Genomic DNA, 16,168 nt, shown 5'->3' on the forward strand with positions numbered 1-16,168 from the left:
CTGGTGTGTTACTGATGTGCATTAACGATATTATAATAATGTAATGATATAATAAATAAGAGTAGGCTATAGTCCCATTTTACTTTTAAACGAATTTCCTTGATTATACTTAAGTAATGTTTATACTTGATTATATATAACATTTTCAATGCAGGACTTTTACTTGCATCACTGTTTTTTTTTTTTTTTACAGCGCTTTATACATTATTAGGTAAAGTCATTAAAACATTATTTAATGAGGTTAAATTATAACATTCCTCTCATTGTGGTTAGTCTATGGTCTGCACAAGAACAACACGCTTGTTTTCTATGCTGCAACTTTAAATACTTTAAACACAGGATAAGTGTTCGATCTACGTCAGAGCCACCCGCGGTGTGAACGCACAGTCAGAAGAAACCGACTCGCTAGAAGGAGTCGGTTTTCCCGAAGCCTTTTAAAGAACCGACTCGGGCTTTCCGAAGCTAGAGCGAGATCCATTTACAGCGAACCGACTCGTTAGAGTTGAATCTGTTTGAGAAAAAGTTAAATTTGTTTCGAGAAAGCCGCTCGCTCGACAGTATAAACTATAAAGTTATAAAAATATTACATTAAAACAGCGATCGTCGCGCTATTGTTCCGCGCGCTGCCGAAACGGATCTTTAAAAGACGTGAAATAAAATGATTGCGTTCCAACCATAGACTGTATAAAAACAACTAAATGCATTCCTCTGATCTCTCTCTCTCTCTCTCTCTCTATATATATATATCAGTGGTTGTAACTAGTAAACTGAATACACTTTTATTGAGAATATTCCAAACCATAATATTTCTTTGCAGCAAACTGTGATTATTGATCTGCTGACACCTGCTGGATGATTTGATTCATAACACTTCACAATAATAATATTATATATGTGACGAACGCCAATAAAACTAACACAATTTCCGCCACACGCGTAGCCTGTTACAGAATCAAGCATTAACGTTCTTAGACAAACACAGAATCCTGAATAAAACAAACGAAATATACGTTAATACTTGTGATAGAAAGAGAGCGGGCACGCCCGAACGTAGCGGACGTTACCCCGTGACGCGTGACGTGTGTGCGTGCGTGCGCGCTCGCGAGCGGAGTGAAGATGGCGGATGTTTGGAGTGGGGCGCTTCATGAGAGCAGCTGATAAAGAGAAACACAAACAAACATCAGCGGAGAAGAAGAAGAAGAGAGACGGACCGAGACCCCGGCAGACAGGTAATCACGCGTCTAATCATCATCATCATCTTCATCATCATGATCAGACGGGAAACCCGGTGTTAGCTCATGAAAACACCTCTGGTTCACACTTCGTTACTGTAAACACCGCGGAGAGATCATCTGAGATCAGAGAATCAGACAGCACAGGTCCAGACCCCCCCGTGATTAAACACGGTTCTGATTATTAATCATGTTGTCATTAGCTGTGATCACGATCTGAAGAGTCAGGCTTTCTCCACAAAACAACAACAACCCGACCCGATGCAGTTTGGGGGGTCCCCGAGTAAACTCGGTGTTAAACACACGTCTTTAGGCTGTTCCTGCTGCAGTTTCTACTTCAAGGGCTAAATATCACGTTATTGGGATAGTTTCAACCCGCAGACATGAGAAACAACCCAGTGTTAAAGGAGAAGTTCACTTTCAGAGTAAAAACAAAATCCATTCCTGCGCAGAGCTAATGCTAGCCAAGCGTTGTGGTAAAAAAAAAATAAAAAGAAAGAAATTCTAAACAGGATTTTTTTAATAAGTTGAGCGATTGTTTTGCTAGATAAGTTGACGTCATGTCCGGCTGCGCAGACGGCGAGCACAGCTGCGCGGTCGCCATGGAGACGGAGGAGGTGCCGCTGGGTGCGCGCAGCGTGGACGAGCTCCCCGAGGAGGTGCTGGAGTACATCCTGTCCTTCCTGTCACCATACCAGGAGCACAAGACCGCTGCACTGGTCTGCAAGCAGTGGTACCGCCTCATCAAAGGTCAGAGGTCACATCGCGATTATTCACGGTAACAGTAACTATAATGATCATGGTAGCCACAACTACAGTGATATCGACCGTAAAGCCTCGTTCACACCGATAATGATATTAGATATCGTCTGCTTATTGTACGTGCAGGTGTGTCTGTCGCTTTAAATCCTGGAGCTCGTTATAGCAGGACGGATTCTGATTGGCTGTCAATGTCAGCTGGTAAAAATCATTCTGAAAGTGATTCGTTATCGTTTTCATTATCGTTAAAGTTACCAGTATAGCTAACGTTATTGTTACAGTTCTTATCATTGTAATTTTGGTTATCGTTATAGTCATTGTTACCTTTTATAGCTATTGTTAAATAGTTATTATTATCACTATAGTTTTGTTTTTGTTGCTGTTGCTATTATAGTTGTCATTAGCATTAAAATTAATATTAGTTATAGTTATTATAGTTGCCATTATAGTTATCGTAGAACCTACAGTTATGATTTAATTAAAGTTTTCATTATTACGGTCACCACTATTGCTATTATAACAGTATTACATTTACACTTATAGATATTATAGTTTTCATTATACGCAGCACTGTTGTTACAGTTAGTTACAGTATAGTTTTCGTTATAGTTATCATATGTAGCATAATTATTGTTATATAGTTATAGTTGTTGTTATAGTAACTGTACTTATGATTATAGTTCTTGTTATTGGTGCAGTTATTATGATTACTGTTAAAGTTATCATTGTCATTACTGTTATTATAATCCCCATTGGAGCTGTGTCATGTGACTCTGGGATGTGAGACGAGTTTAACGTTCAGTCGGACGCCTCAGCTGAGAACATGAATCAGCACAGCTGTGTCAACTACTCTCTGTGTGTGTGTGTCTCTCTCTCTCAGGTGTGGCGTATCAGTGTTATCATGGTTTCCTGAGGGCTGTTCAAGAGGGAAACATCCAGTGGGAGAGTCGCACATATCCATATCCTGGAACACCGATAACACAACGCTTCTCACACAGTCAGTGATTGGATCACACACACACACACACACACTCCCACACACACACACACACTCTCACTCACTCACTCACACACACACACACACACACCAGTATCCTGATGTTGCTGTGTGAATCTGCTGAACTAGATCACAGTAGATTCTTTTGAACCAGTTCTTTTAATGAGTCACAAGTGATTCGTGTGAATCGTTCTAAAGAATGACTCATTGAGTCAGAGAGTCTCAATCACTCTCTGAAGAGATGCAGATCATTTAGTTGTATGAAATGTTAACTATTGACAGTATGTAGAGTAATGTGTGTGTGTGTGTGTGTGTGTGTGTTGCAGGTGCGTGTTACTACGACTCGAATCAGTCGATGTACGTGTTCGGCGGCTGCACTCAGAGCAGCTGTAACGCAGCGTTTAATGATCTGTGGCGTCTGGATCTCAACAGTAAGGAGTGGATCCGGCCGCTGGCGTCAGGTGAGACTCGGTGTGTGTGTGTGTGTGTGTGTGTGTGCGTGTGTGTGTGCGTGTGTGTGTGCGTGTGTGTGTGCGTGTGTGTGTGTGTGTGTGTGTGTGTGTGTGTGCGTGAGTGTGAGTGAGTGTGTGTGTGTGTGTGTGTGTCAGCTCCGTAACTCACGTCTCTCGTGTGTGTTCAGGCTCGTACCCGTCTCCTAAAGCCGGAGCGACGCTGGTGATGTTCAGGGATCTGCTGGTTCTGTTCGGCGGCTGGACGCGGCCCAGTCCATACCCTCTGCATCAGCCCGAGCGCTTCTTCGACGAGATACACACCTACTCACCCTCCAAGAACTGGTGAGTTCATGCATCATCTGAAGCTGAATGAATCATCTCTCCAGTGATGTGTGGTTTGTTCGGAGGACCACATCTGTCTGAGATACAACTGTTTGAAAACCTGAGAATCTGAGGGAGCAAAAACATCTAAATATTGAGAAAATCACCTTTAAAGTTGTTCAGATGAAGTTCTTAGCAATGCATATTACTAATCACACATTAAGTTTTGATAACATTTACGGTAGGAGACTGAACAACTATCCAATCTAAATACATACTTAGTCTAGTGCAGAGTCGGTTAATTCTTGGAAAAGTGTTTATTATGGCATACGTTCAAATCTGCACACAATGCATAACATTTTTATGCACATTTCCCCCCCAGCATTATTATAATAACAAATCCTACATGTATTAGAGTGAAAACTCATTTACTTCATCTACAGCGATATCATTGACTTGATTACAAATAAATGCACAGACACTATTTAAACTGAACAGAGATGACATCACTGAATTCAATGATGAACTGCCTTTAACTATCATTCTGCATTATTGACACACTGTTTTCCTAATGAATGTTGTTCAGTTGCTTTGACGCAATGTATTTTGTTTAAAGCGCTATATAAATAAAGGAGACTTGACTTATCATGTGCCTACCCCGCTCATACAGTACTCAGTGTATTTGTGCAGCTCTCAAAGAGCCTCAGTTTACTTTAAAGTACTGTAATATATAATAAGATGTATTTGCGTTAAATATTTAGACTGATTTTCTTCAAAGTTTTCTGAATCAATGATGAACTGACTCTAACTGAAACTTGAGTGTTTACTGTGTTGCATTATTACACATGGTTTCATATTTAAAACTGTTGAACTGATTGACACAATCTCTCTTGTTAAAAGCACTAGATAAATGGAGGTGACTTGACTTAACAGAAGAGCCTGTATCATTTCTGTTGCTTTGAGAAGTATATTTTCATAATTCGAACTGAACTCTTTTGCCATTTGTCCTGAGGTTTAACTTTGTGTTTGATTGTTTTTAACAAATGACAAGAAAACGTTGACTGGGTTCTGTGATTCCATCTGTGTTTCCTGCACCGTGTGACTCAAGGGAAGATGTGTGTGTCTGACAGGAAGTGGGAGCCTGTAACTCCGCCCCTTTCTCGCCCGCAGGTGGAACTGCATCGTGACGACTCACGGACCACCTCCGATGGCGGGACACTCGTCCTCTGTGATGGGCAGCACTATGGTGGTGTTCGGAGGCTCTCTGGGCGCGCGGCAGATGTACGTATGATGCGAGAGAGTCGTCCGCGAGCGATCCAGTCGCGTGTTTATCCTGTGTGTGTTTGTGTCGCAGGAGTAACGAGGTCTGGGTTCTGGATCTGGAGCAGTGGTCCTGGTCCAAACCGGCCGTCAGCGGCCCGTCTCCTCACCCTCGCGGGGGACAGTCTCAGGTAACACTGCCTCCTCAGTCTCTCACTGACTCCCATGATGCTCTGAGTCTGAGCGCTCACTGAGTCCCCTCGTGTTCCTCAGATCGTGATCGACAGCGAGACACTGCTGATTCTGGGAGGCTGCGGCGGGCCGAACGCTGTGAGTATCTGCTGTGTGCGTGAGTGTGTGAGAGTGCGAGTGGGACTGCGTGAGTATGCATGAGTGAGTGTGTGTGTGTGAGTTTGCGAGTAGGAGTGTGTGTACGTGAGTGTGTGAGTGTGAGAGTGAGTGATTGTGTGTGTGCACTTGTGTGTGTGTGAGTGTGTTGCTGCACTGCAGTGATGTGTGTGTGTGTGTGCAGCTGCTGAAGGATGCGTGGCTGCTGCACATGAGCGCCTCCCCCTGGACGTGGCAGCAGCTGCGTGTGGAGAACGAGGATCACGGTGCGCCGGAGCTCTGGTGTCATCCGGCCTGCAAGGTGAGACTTCAAACAATCACTTCCTGGTTAGAAAATTGTGAGACAAACTCTCAATCCCAAGAAAAAAGTCAGAATTGCAGATTTATATAACACAGTTTATATATCCCTCCCCCCGTCTGTCTCAGGTGGGTCAGTGTGTGGTGGTGTTCTCTCAGGCTCCGTCGGGTCGAGCTCCTCTCAGCCCCAGTATGAACTCTCGTCCCTCGCCCATCAGCTCCACACCGGCTCCTCTGGGGCCAGACCCGCCCTCGCTGCGCTCACAGTCTCCGGTGCGGGGCGGAGCGGCAGGTGTGGTGTTGGGCGCGGTCGAGGAGGCTCCCTGTGTGAACGGGCGCTGGGGGACCCTTCGGCCCCGAGCGTCGGCCCGAGCCTCGCCCTCACGGGGCCCCGACAGCCCACCGCTGCTCAACGGCTCCTCACCCTCCACCAGCCCGGCGTCTCCACCCACACGTCCACAGGTGGAGTACAGCTGGGACGACCTGCCCTCTTCTAACGGGCTGCACACGCCTCCGCTGGCCGGGTCACCGTGCACCCCTCCGGGCGCTGTTTCTCCCGCCGCCCTGCGCCGCGGTCTGGAGGCCGTCAAAGCTTCCTCCTCGCTGCCGTCCTCCTCCTCACTGTCCCAGCCGGGTGTGTCCACGCCTCCCGCCTCCTCCAGCCCCCCGCAGGCCTCCGACGGACCCCCCATCCCACCCATCGCCCGCCGCCTCGCCCACCACCCGCCGCAGAGCCTGAACGTGGGCAAGCCGCTCTACCAGTCGCTCAACTGCAAGCCCATGCAGATGTACGTGCTGGACATCTCTCGTGCCAAGTCGGGCGGCGTGGTGTCGTGGCGGGCGTACGGGAGCGGAGGAGCACCCAGCGCGGTCACCGGGCCGCCCGAGACCAGCCTGCACACAGTGGTTCAGGGCCGCGGAGAGCTCATCATCTTCGGAGGCCTGATGGACAAAAAGCAGAACGTGAAATATTACCCCAAAACCAACGCCTTGTACTTCGTCCGCGCCAAGAGGTGATGGAGGAGCGCCGCCTGCTGCCCTTACACTAACTTACTCTGACACAGCTCCACACGTATACAGGACACTCAAACATAGATGTGCTTTCAGTTTCTGAGCGAGCGGATGATGCTTCTGTCCTGACAGAGAACTCTAGAAGGGAATCTTTTATTGTTTGGCACATTTCACCCTCTGAAACGCTGATCTGACAGAAGAAAACCGGCGACTGGAGGAGGAACTGATGAAATTGACCTTTTTTTACCACTCTTTCGGCCTGCAATGTTTACATTACGTGTGTGTGTGTGTGTGTGTGTGTGTGTGTGTGTGTGTGTGTGTGTGTGTGTGTGTGAGAGTGCTGTTGAGGGAATGAGACTGTGGATTGTAAACAGAAATAAAGTTCTTCATGTCTTAATTCTCTGATCTAATGTCGCGTGCTCTTTGACTATAACAGAATAAAGCTGTGTGGTCATCTCCGTTCACACAATTCTACTACATTTGAATGTTTTATTATTTTATTTCAGGTATATAAATGTAAAAACCTCACCTTCAGTGGCCTGTAGCACGAAGCCCCCAGGAAACATCACGCTAGTTTGGGGTAACTCTTCAGTGTTTGGGTGTCGTCACCATGGTAACCTACGCTCCAGAGCAGGTTTTATTCTGGGTTAGAGATCTGACCAATCAGCTGTGAGTACAGTGACACTGAAGCCACTCCCCCAGATCTCTCGCTCTCTATTAAAGCAGTTTACAGTTAAAGTATATTAGAAACAAAATTGGCTGACTTTTGCAGCTACTTATTATATTAATATCATATTAATTGTAATTCTTTATAACTAATAAATGAACATCAACTAAGATTAATAAATGCTGTATAAGGATTGTTCTGGCTTAGATCATGTTAACTAAAGTAGTTAACTAATATTAACTAATGGACCGTTATTCAAAAGTGTTACCGATTAAGTTTATCATCACTTGATTATAAGGATTTCATTGCTTTTCATAAAACTGTGAACTGATTCTATGTATTTGTAACGGGTATGGAAATTAATGTTCATTTCATTTATAGAATTACACAAAAACTGTTCAAAATGTATACCTGAATATGTATGTCTGTGTGTGCACTTTCCCCTTTAAATTTCTGACGGAAGAATTGATTTTAATTTCCTGTCTTTGCGCCTCCTCTTCCCTTTCTGCGCTGTCTGTGCATGGGAGAGGTGGGTTTCTAATTGGCTCTGATCAATCTAATTTCATCTTTGCTTTAAAAATCACTTTTATACTTTAAAACTCTATTTAAATCATATATAATATTATTTTACATTCATATTTGATTATTTCTGCATTTTCACTTAATTTAATCCATTTTCTGTGAATCGATGCACTTGAAGCATGTGCTAATTGTGTTGCACTTGACCTCCATTTAACAGAAAAGACAAGGGCGAAAAACACACTGTAAAAGACTTGTGTTATGTTTAACAGGTATGTTGTTTTGTCACTTGTTTAATTTTGTATGAAAATTGTATACCATTTCCTCTTCCGCCCTTTCTGCGCTGTCTGTGCATGGGAGAGAAAAGACAAGGGCGAAAAACACACTGTAAAAGACTTGTGTTATGTTTAACAGTAAATGAAGAACCGTCAACTGATGTCCGACTGGTTACTGGAAAAAAAAACACAACGCAGATTACACCGGTCACACGTGGTGCCCGTGACCATTTCGGATCTTAAGATCAGCGCTTCGCAGATCGCCGTGGTTGCATGACGGCTCGCCGGCTTCGCCGATCTTCTCTCCCGGTCTTCTTCATCGCCATCGCTCGCAGCGGCTCCGTGCTCGCGGATAAAGAGCGCACCTGTGTGAGATGAACAGCGTGACATCTCGTCTTAAAGGAACGGTAACTTAAAGAGTTTCATCCACGACTTTCCTCTCCGGGAATCTTTTTTTTTTTTTCTTCTTCGTTGATGTGTGTTAATCGAGAGAGACTGTGATAAGGACCTCGTGGTGATTCATTGACATTCGAGCATCGTATCCTTTATCTGAAAATATAATTATTGTCAGTTGATGCGTTTTAAATGTGGAACTCTGTCTGACAGACTCAAGAGTAAGAATATATTTTACATCCATCAAGAGAAGTCTATCTTTACTCTTTGAACTGTGTTCATACTGACAATTAACTGCATTGATTTCTGATTTCCAGGATCTTGTATGAAATATTGGTTTTGCTGTTTAAAGCATATTAATTTTTTTTTTGTAATTTAGTGCTTTCATTGTGATTCGAGGCATGTTTGAGGATATTGATAAGGACGATTTCAGCCCTGCTAATCAATCTAATTTAACTTTTCCTATGGGCAGGGGTGGTGGGCCTGAAATTTATCACAACAGGAGGATGTCTGAAGTTACATCTCGTTATTATGGGAGAGGGAGAGCGTTGGCTAATGTGGGTCTGGATTATATGCACACAGTTGATTCTGCAATCGGCGCTTCTGTAGGCCCAACAGCTAGCTCCACCCCAATTACACGCTCAGATACTGAACGTGTAATTTCTTCAGAGGAATTAGGAAGCATAATTTCAGATTTGGCTCACAAAATAGGGGAAAGTATTTCAGCCAGCCTTAATATTGCGCACCAGCCCAGCCCAGTACAGCCTAATCTTCCTTGCCAGTCTCAGCACCCCAGTGAGTGTGTTGATGTATCTAGTCTGAAGGTGATAGTTCAGCAAGATTCAGCACCTCCACCATTCTTCAGGGGTGATAAGAGTGATTCATTTACTGTCCATGAATGGGAGAATGTGATGTGCAGTTATTTAACCAGAATGAAATACAAACCGCAAACTGATGTTTCTGATCTCATCATGAGCAGACTGGCTGGAAAAGCGAGAGATGTTGTGAAGGTGTCCCTGCGAAGCCGCCATGAACTGAATGCCAGTGAACTTCCAAGTGCGGTGTTTGATATACTGAAACGCAACTTCAGTGAGTTGGCTTACTCAAATATGCCTATGGCTGACTTTTATAATACTGTCCCAAGAGCAGATGAAAGTCCCATGGATTACTGGATACGTCTTAACAAGGCCATAGATATTGCTGATGAGTGCTTGCACAGGCGTAATAAGAGTGTTGAGGATCCCGCTGCAGAAGCTGTCATGATGTTTATTTCACATTGTCCAGACCCAAGTCTTGCTATGTCTTTTCAGTTTAAACCAGCTGAGAAGTGGAGTGCCGCTGAGGTACAGGAGCGGTTGGATAGTCATCAGAGGGATTCAAGGAGATTTTCGTCAAGGACACAGCACACCATGTCTTTGTCAACTTGCAACCAGTGCACGGTTACAGCACGTCACAATTCTGCGTCCAGTTCTCTTCAGCAGCCTGCTTCTTTGCCAGCCCAGTCTCTGCCTGCTGTGAGTCATCTTAATCCTAATGCTGTTCCATTCTCTCCAGACACAGGTCTCCAACATATGGTTGGCATGATGGATAGAGTCCTGTCATTGTGCACTGCCTCTTTAACTTCACCCAGTCAGGCTCAAGCAGACAAAACTTCAGGCTTCAAGACCAACTTAGGTTCTGCATGTAGGGTCTGTAAATCCAAGGAGCACACTACGTACTCACACTGTAGACGTCACAGGCTTTGTCGTCACTGTCTTAGTCCTGGCCACTTTAAGAGTGACTGTCCCAAAGCAGCATGCCCAGCAACATCCTCGGATACTGCTCAGTTAAACTGAGTAGCCCATGTGATGAGAGGGGTAACATGGGCAATTGTAATAAAATCTCCCTCACAGAAGTAGCAGATGTGCAAAATGTTTTCATGAACAGCTGCGAGTCATTGCCAGAAGACAAAACTGTATTATATGTGGGGTCTCAGAGAGTTGATGGGGCGAGTGAGTTGTTTTATGCTCCTGTGATAGTTTGTGGCCAATGCACATTAAAGGGGTTACTGGATTCTGGTAGTATGTCCTGCACGCTTAGTGAAGAGGGTGAGTCCAAGCTGCAAGCTGATGGTATTCTTTCACATCCTCAAGCAATTCCAAGTAATGTGGTTCTGGTTGGCTGTGGTGGCCTTACAATTCAGCCAAAGTGTATGTACGACTTGGAGATTGAAGTTTATGGATTTAAGTTTATTGTTCCAACTCTTGTAGTGCCTGGACAAAGAGACGAGTTCATAATTGGAAGCAACGTGATCAAATGCATTCTACAGAAGATGAAATCTCATGACAAGTACTGGGAACTTGTTTCCTGCTGTAACGGTAATCCTGAGTGTGAGCAATTCCTAGAGCTTTTGAGCTGCATCTCCCGTTGGTCTGGCCCTCAGCAGCCTGATAAACTGGGTACTGTGAAACTCTGTCAGGCAGTCACTCTACTTCCCAGACGTGAGTATCTTGTTTGGGGAAAATTGCCCGCAAATGTCCCTGTTTCCCCGGGAAGCACTGTAATTGTTGAGCCAACCACTGCACGTTCAGCACCTAAAAGCATTCTTGTCGGAAGAGTAGTAACACCAATGTGGGGTGATCGATGGGTGCCAATGAAGATACTTAATCCTAATCCAACGTCAGTGACAATTCGCCGCAACTCTAAACTGGCTGATGTTTCTTCCTGTCTATGTGTAGAAGACCTCACTGTTATGCAGGGATTGAGTAGAACTCATCTTGACACTCCCAATTCAGATCCACTCAAAACTGCCTTGCCCGCTGATCCAGTGCAGTCACTGAAAGACTACGGCTTGAAGGATGTTGACATTGACGGCTGTGATGTTTCTGAGATGTGGAAGAAAAAACTGTCAGCTCTTATTGGATCTTACCATGATGTTTTCTCCAAGGATAAACTGGATTGTGGAGAGGCAAAGGATTTTGTGCACAGGATCCATCTTTATGATGAACGCCCATTTCGTCTTCCTTATCGCCGCATCCCTCCTGCCCACTACCAGAAACTGAGAGAAGTTTTGTCAGAAATGGAGGAGAAAGGCATAATCAGTAAGTCAGTCAGTGAGTACGCATCGCCTTTAGTGATGGTCTGGAAAAAAGATGGTGATTTGAGAGTTTGTACCGATTTCCGTTGGCTCAATGCTAAAACTTTCAAGGACGCCCATCCTTTACCACATCAATCTGACTGTCTTGCAGCCTTAGGAGGTAATGCCTTTTTCAGTACCATGGACTTAACTTCAGGATTTTACAACATCCCACTCCATGAGTCTGACCGTCGATACACTGCCTTCACAACGCCTATGGGGTTATACGAGTATAATCGTCTCCCTCAGGGCCTTTGCAATAGCCCTGCATCTTTCATGCGCATGATGCTCAGTATTTTCGGTGACCTTAACTTTTCCAGTCTTCTCTGTTACCTCGATGACTTGTTGGTCTTCGCTCCATCTGAACAGGAGGCACTGAGGCGCTTGGAGATCGTATTTTCTCGATTGAGATCCAGCAATCTAAAGCTAGCTCCTAAAAAGTGTCATTTTCTGAGGAAGTCTGTAACGTTCCTGGGCCATGTGATAGATGGTACTGGTGTTTCAGTAGATGTAGAGAAAGTGAAAGTCATCTCTGCTTTTCGAAAAGAGGATCTAATGAAGGAAGATGGAACCACACCTTCACAGAAAAAAATCAGATCGTTTCTCGGTATGGTCCTGTACTATCAGGCCTTCATTCCAAGTTGTTCTCGTATTGCCAGACCCTTATTCAACCTGACAGCTGGCCTGAAACGTTCAGTGAAAGGTGTTGGTGGTCGTAGAAGAGCAGGCACTTTTCGGGAGTTGACATCTCAGGACTGGACCCCGGACTGTGAAGTGGCCTTTGAGGAACTGAAACGGGCCCTGGTCGATTGTGTAGTGCTGGTTCATCCAGATTTTGAGCGTCCATTCCTGCTCTGCACTGACGCTTCTTTAGACGGCTTAGGTGCTGTACTCTCTCAGATACCTGCAGGTGAAGACAAGGCTAGACCGATAGCGTTTGCTAGCAAGGCTTTGAATCGCAGCCAAAAAAAGTATCCTGCACACAGATTGGAATTCTTGGCTCTTAAGTGGGCAGTGTGTGACAAATTCAGTCACTGGCTTAAAGGCCATGAATTTACAGTCTGGACTGATAATAATCCGCTTACATATATTATGACCAAGCCGAAATTGGATGCATGTGAGCAACGCTGGGTCTCGAAACTTGCTCCATATTCTTTTGAGATCAAATATGTTCCAGGGAAACTCAACGTGGTGGCGGATGCACTCAGTAGGGATCCGTTTGTTAGGCCAGTAAGTCAGCGGCTTCTGTCAGAGCCTTATTCTGAACTGTTGAGGCAAGTACACAGTGTTGAGGATGGAAGTGTGCAAGAAGTGTTCCGACTTACCTGCCAAACGCAAACGTTAGGGTCAGATCCATTTGATGTCCGGCTGGATACATCATTGTCTGCTGATGACGTGTCCTCAGTTCTGTCCTCCTGTGATGAATGGGAAATAGGAACTGAATGTAGAGCAACATCATTCACAGAACATCTTAACTCTTTGATCAGCGGTGGTGAAGTGTTTCATTCCTTTTCCCTGACTGACTTAAGAGAACATCAGCATAAAGACCCTGTCATTGCAAGAGTGTGTTATTATGTTGACCGAAAGCACAGACCATCGAAACGTGAACGTGTCAATGAAAATGTGTATGTGTTGCGGATTCTGAAGCAGTGGGATAAACTTTCAGTGCTCAATGGAATCCTGTACAGAGCTATCAAAGACCCGCTCATCAGGCACAAGAGATTTCAGTTTGTTGTGCCCGAAACCTTGAAACGTCAAGCACTTTCTGGTGTTCACGACCTAGCTGGTCACCAAGGGCAGCCACGTACATTGTCTTTGGCCCGTCAGAGGTTTTTCTGGCTTGATATGGAGCGTGATGTGCGTGACTATGTGAAGAAGTGTACCAGGTGTGTCTTCAGCAAAACTCCAGAGCCTGCAGCAAGAGCCACCTTGGAGAGTATCAAAACCACAGCCCCACTGGAGCTTGTTTGCATCGACTTCTGGTCTGCTGAGGATCGACATAACAAATCTGTGGATGTTTTAGTTATATCGGATCACTTCACAAAGCTGGCACATGCTTTTCCGTGTCCAGACCAAACCGCAAAAACAGTGGCCAAGAAACTGTGGGACGGCTTCTTCTGTGTCTATGGATTTCCCCAACGTATCCATTCTGACCAGGGGGCTTCTTTTGAGAGTGAACTATTAGCTGAGCTTCTCGAACTGGCTGGCATTGACAAGTCTAGAACCACTCCCTACCACCCAATGGGGAACGGTGGTACTGAAAGATTCAACCGAACATTAGGTAACATGCTGAGGTCTCTTCCACCTAGATCTAAGCAAAAGTGGCCGCAGTTGGTACAGACCATGACGTTTGTGTACAACTGTACAGCACATGAAACTACAGGTTTTGCCCCATTTTACTTAATGTATGGCAGAGTACCACGGTTGCCAGTTGACCTTATGTTCCAGAGTGTTCTGCGGGATAAGTCAGTTTGTGACTACGACCAGTACGTTAAATCGCTCATCAGGGATCTCCAGTCTGCTATGTCAGTGGCGCAGAAGAATTCTGTTCAAGAACAAAAACACCAGTCCAACCAGTACAACAAAAGAGTTAAAGGCCTTCCTCTAGCCATTGGTGACCAGGTGCTCGTGGCTTACAAGGGTTGTAGAGGGAAACGGAAACTTGCTGACAGATGGGAGCCATCTGTATACACTGTCATTGCCTCAAAGCCTTCCATACATGTCTATAAGATCCGTGACAGAGCTGGTAATGAGCGAACAGTACATCGCAATCTTCTTTTGCAAGTGAACTTCCTCCCTTTGCCTGACATGGACTCGGATAGTTCTGGTCAAGAGGATGCTGGAACACCTACCTGCAGTGTCCCTTTGCAGTCTGATCCAACATGCTCTGGTGGTCTAACTGTCCAGACCCACAGTGACGCTTGTTCCTACGCTGCTGAGATTGAATCTGCAGATGATGAGCGGAATGAGACTGAGGATCTCTCACAAGCAGACTCAATGTCCAACATCTCCAATGTAGCTATATGCGATGATGACCGCACTGCTTCATGGGTGCAATCTCAGTTGCAGTGCCAACAGGAGCCAAATTCACATCTTGCTGTGCCAGTGGCTGATGACAATACTGTGGCTGGTGCTGGTGCTGATCCTTCTCCCCAAAATCCTGTCTATGACAGTGTACCTGTTGTGCTAGGTCCTGTAGCTGGTTTAAATACAGCTGATCATTACTCTACCAGGTTCGGAAGAGTTATCAGACCTGTGCGCAGACTTATTGAATCCATGGTTCAACTTGAGACCCTGTTAGGTTTGGATTCTGGGTCAACAGTACTTCATGTTTGAATTAGCAGTTTTTGCAACTTGCTTTTGTTTCTCGATTTTTCTAAGTAAAACTTGCCTTAATTGAGCATGTGGTCTAAGTGTACGAGGTGTAATGGGCACCTTGATGAAGTCTACAGAATGTGCTGAAATTTGGCCAATTTCAAAACATTTTTATCCTTTGTTTGGGAAGCTTTTGATTGCTGACTGTCTTCACTGATTGTTTAGAGTGTGGACAATGTAATTCTTTGACCAGTGTACAGATTTTTTTGTGTTTTTCTCAGAGTTTTGTGTAATTCTAGGGGGGTGAGTGTAACGGGTATGGAAATTAATGTTCATTTCATTTATAGAATTACACAAAAACTGTTCAAAATGTATACCTGAATATGTATGTCTGTGTGTGCACTTTCCCCTTTAAATTTCTGACGGAAGAATTGATTTTAATTTCCTGTCTTTGCGCCTCCTCTTCCCTTTCTGCGCTGTCTGTGCATGGGAGAGGTGGGTTTCTAATTGGCTCTGATCAATCTAATTTCATCTTTGCTTTAAAAATCACTTTTATACTTTAAAACTCTATTTAAATCATATATAATATTATTTTACATTCATATTTGATTATTTCTGCATTTTCACTTAATTTAATCCATTTTCTGTGAATCGATGCACTTGAAGCATGTGCTAATTGTGTTGCACTTGACCTCCATTTAACAGAAAAGACAAGGGCGAAAAACACACTGTAAAAGACTTGTGTTATGTTTAACAGGTATGTTGTTTTGTCACTTGTTTAATTTTGTATGAAAATTGTATACCATTTCCTCTTCCGCCCTTTCTGCGCTGTCTGTGCATGGGAGAGAAAAGACAAGGGCGAAAAACACACTGTAAAAGACTTGTGTTATGTTTAACAGTAAATGAAGAACCGTCAACTGATGTCCGACTGGTTACTGGGAAAAAAAACACAACGCAGATTACACCGGTCACATATTCTGTTTTCTTCTCTTTTAGCCATTTGCAAACAGGACAAGGACAGCCTTAAGGAAAGCTGAGGAAAGCTGTTCTCAGAGACGAGACTATTCCTCCACAGACTTAACACTTAAACACTTAACACTTAAACACTTAAACTTAACACTTAAACATGTTCCTTTCACAGCTTAAGTATGAAAACTATCAACAATGGACAACATAACACAGAACATTTTGAGATAAATAAATGAAA

The 16,168-nt window shown here is 44.4% G+C and overlaps 1 protein-coding gene and 2 long non-coding RNA genes across 4 annotated transcripts; all 3 read left to right on the forward strand.

Annotated features, from left to right (window-relative positions):
* Positions 1-1,080: 1,080 nt before the first annotated feature.
* On the forward strand, positions 1,081-6,997 carry LOC113039333 (F-box only protein 42-like). 2 transcript variants are annotated; one of them, XM_026197222.1, is made up of 11 exons: positions 1,081-1,229; positions 1,780-1,982; positions 2,121-2,192; positions 2,872-2,988; positions 3,315-3,449; positions 3,629-3,782; positions 4,932-5,042; positions 5,116-5,212; positions 5,295-5,351; positions 5,554-5,670; positions 5,796-6,997. In XM_026197222.1, the coding sequence occupies exons 2-11, from the start codon at positions 1,793-1,795 to the stop codon at positions 6,681-6,683; spliced, it is 1,938 nt and encodes a 645-aa protein (XP_026053007.1). In that variant the 5' UTR covers positions 1,081-1,229; positions 1,780-1,792; the 3' UTR covers positions 6,684-6,997. The 2 variants fall into 2 exon arrangements, with proteins under 2 accessions (XP_026053007.1, XP_026053008.1); XM_026197223.1 differs by lacking the exon at positions 2,121-2,192 and having other exon boundaries at positions 1,082-1,229.
* A 696-nt stretch (positions 6,998-7,693) lies between these two features.
* On the forward strand, positions 7,694-8,305 carry LOC113039377 (uncharacterized). Its single transcript, XR_003274963.1, has 3 exons — positions 7,694-7,873; positions 8,084-8,135; positions 8,278-8,305. It is a non-coding gene; the product is annotated as an uncharacterized LOC113039377 (long non-coding RNA).
* Positions 8,306-14,866: 6,561 nt separating this feature from the next.
* LOC113039376 (uncharacterized) lies at positions 14,867-15,888 on the forward strand. Its single transcript, XR_003274962.1, has 3 exons — positions 14,867-15,456; positions 15,667-15,718; positions 15,861-15,888. It is a non-coding gene; the product is annotated as an uncharacterized LOC113039376 (long non-coding RNA).
* The last annotated feature ends 280 nt before the right edge of the window (positions 15,889-16,168 follow it).

The sequence above is a fragment of the Carassius auratus genome, chromosome 22 (assembly GCF_003368295.1).
Source record: "Carassius auratus strain Wakin chromosome 22, ASM336829v1, whole genome shotgun sequence".
Taxonomy (NCBI): domain Eukaryota; kingdom Metazoa; phylum Chordata; class Actinopteri; order Cypriniformes; family Cyprinidae; genus Carassius; species Carassius auratus.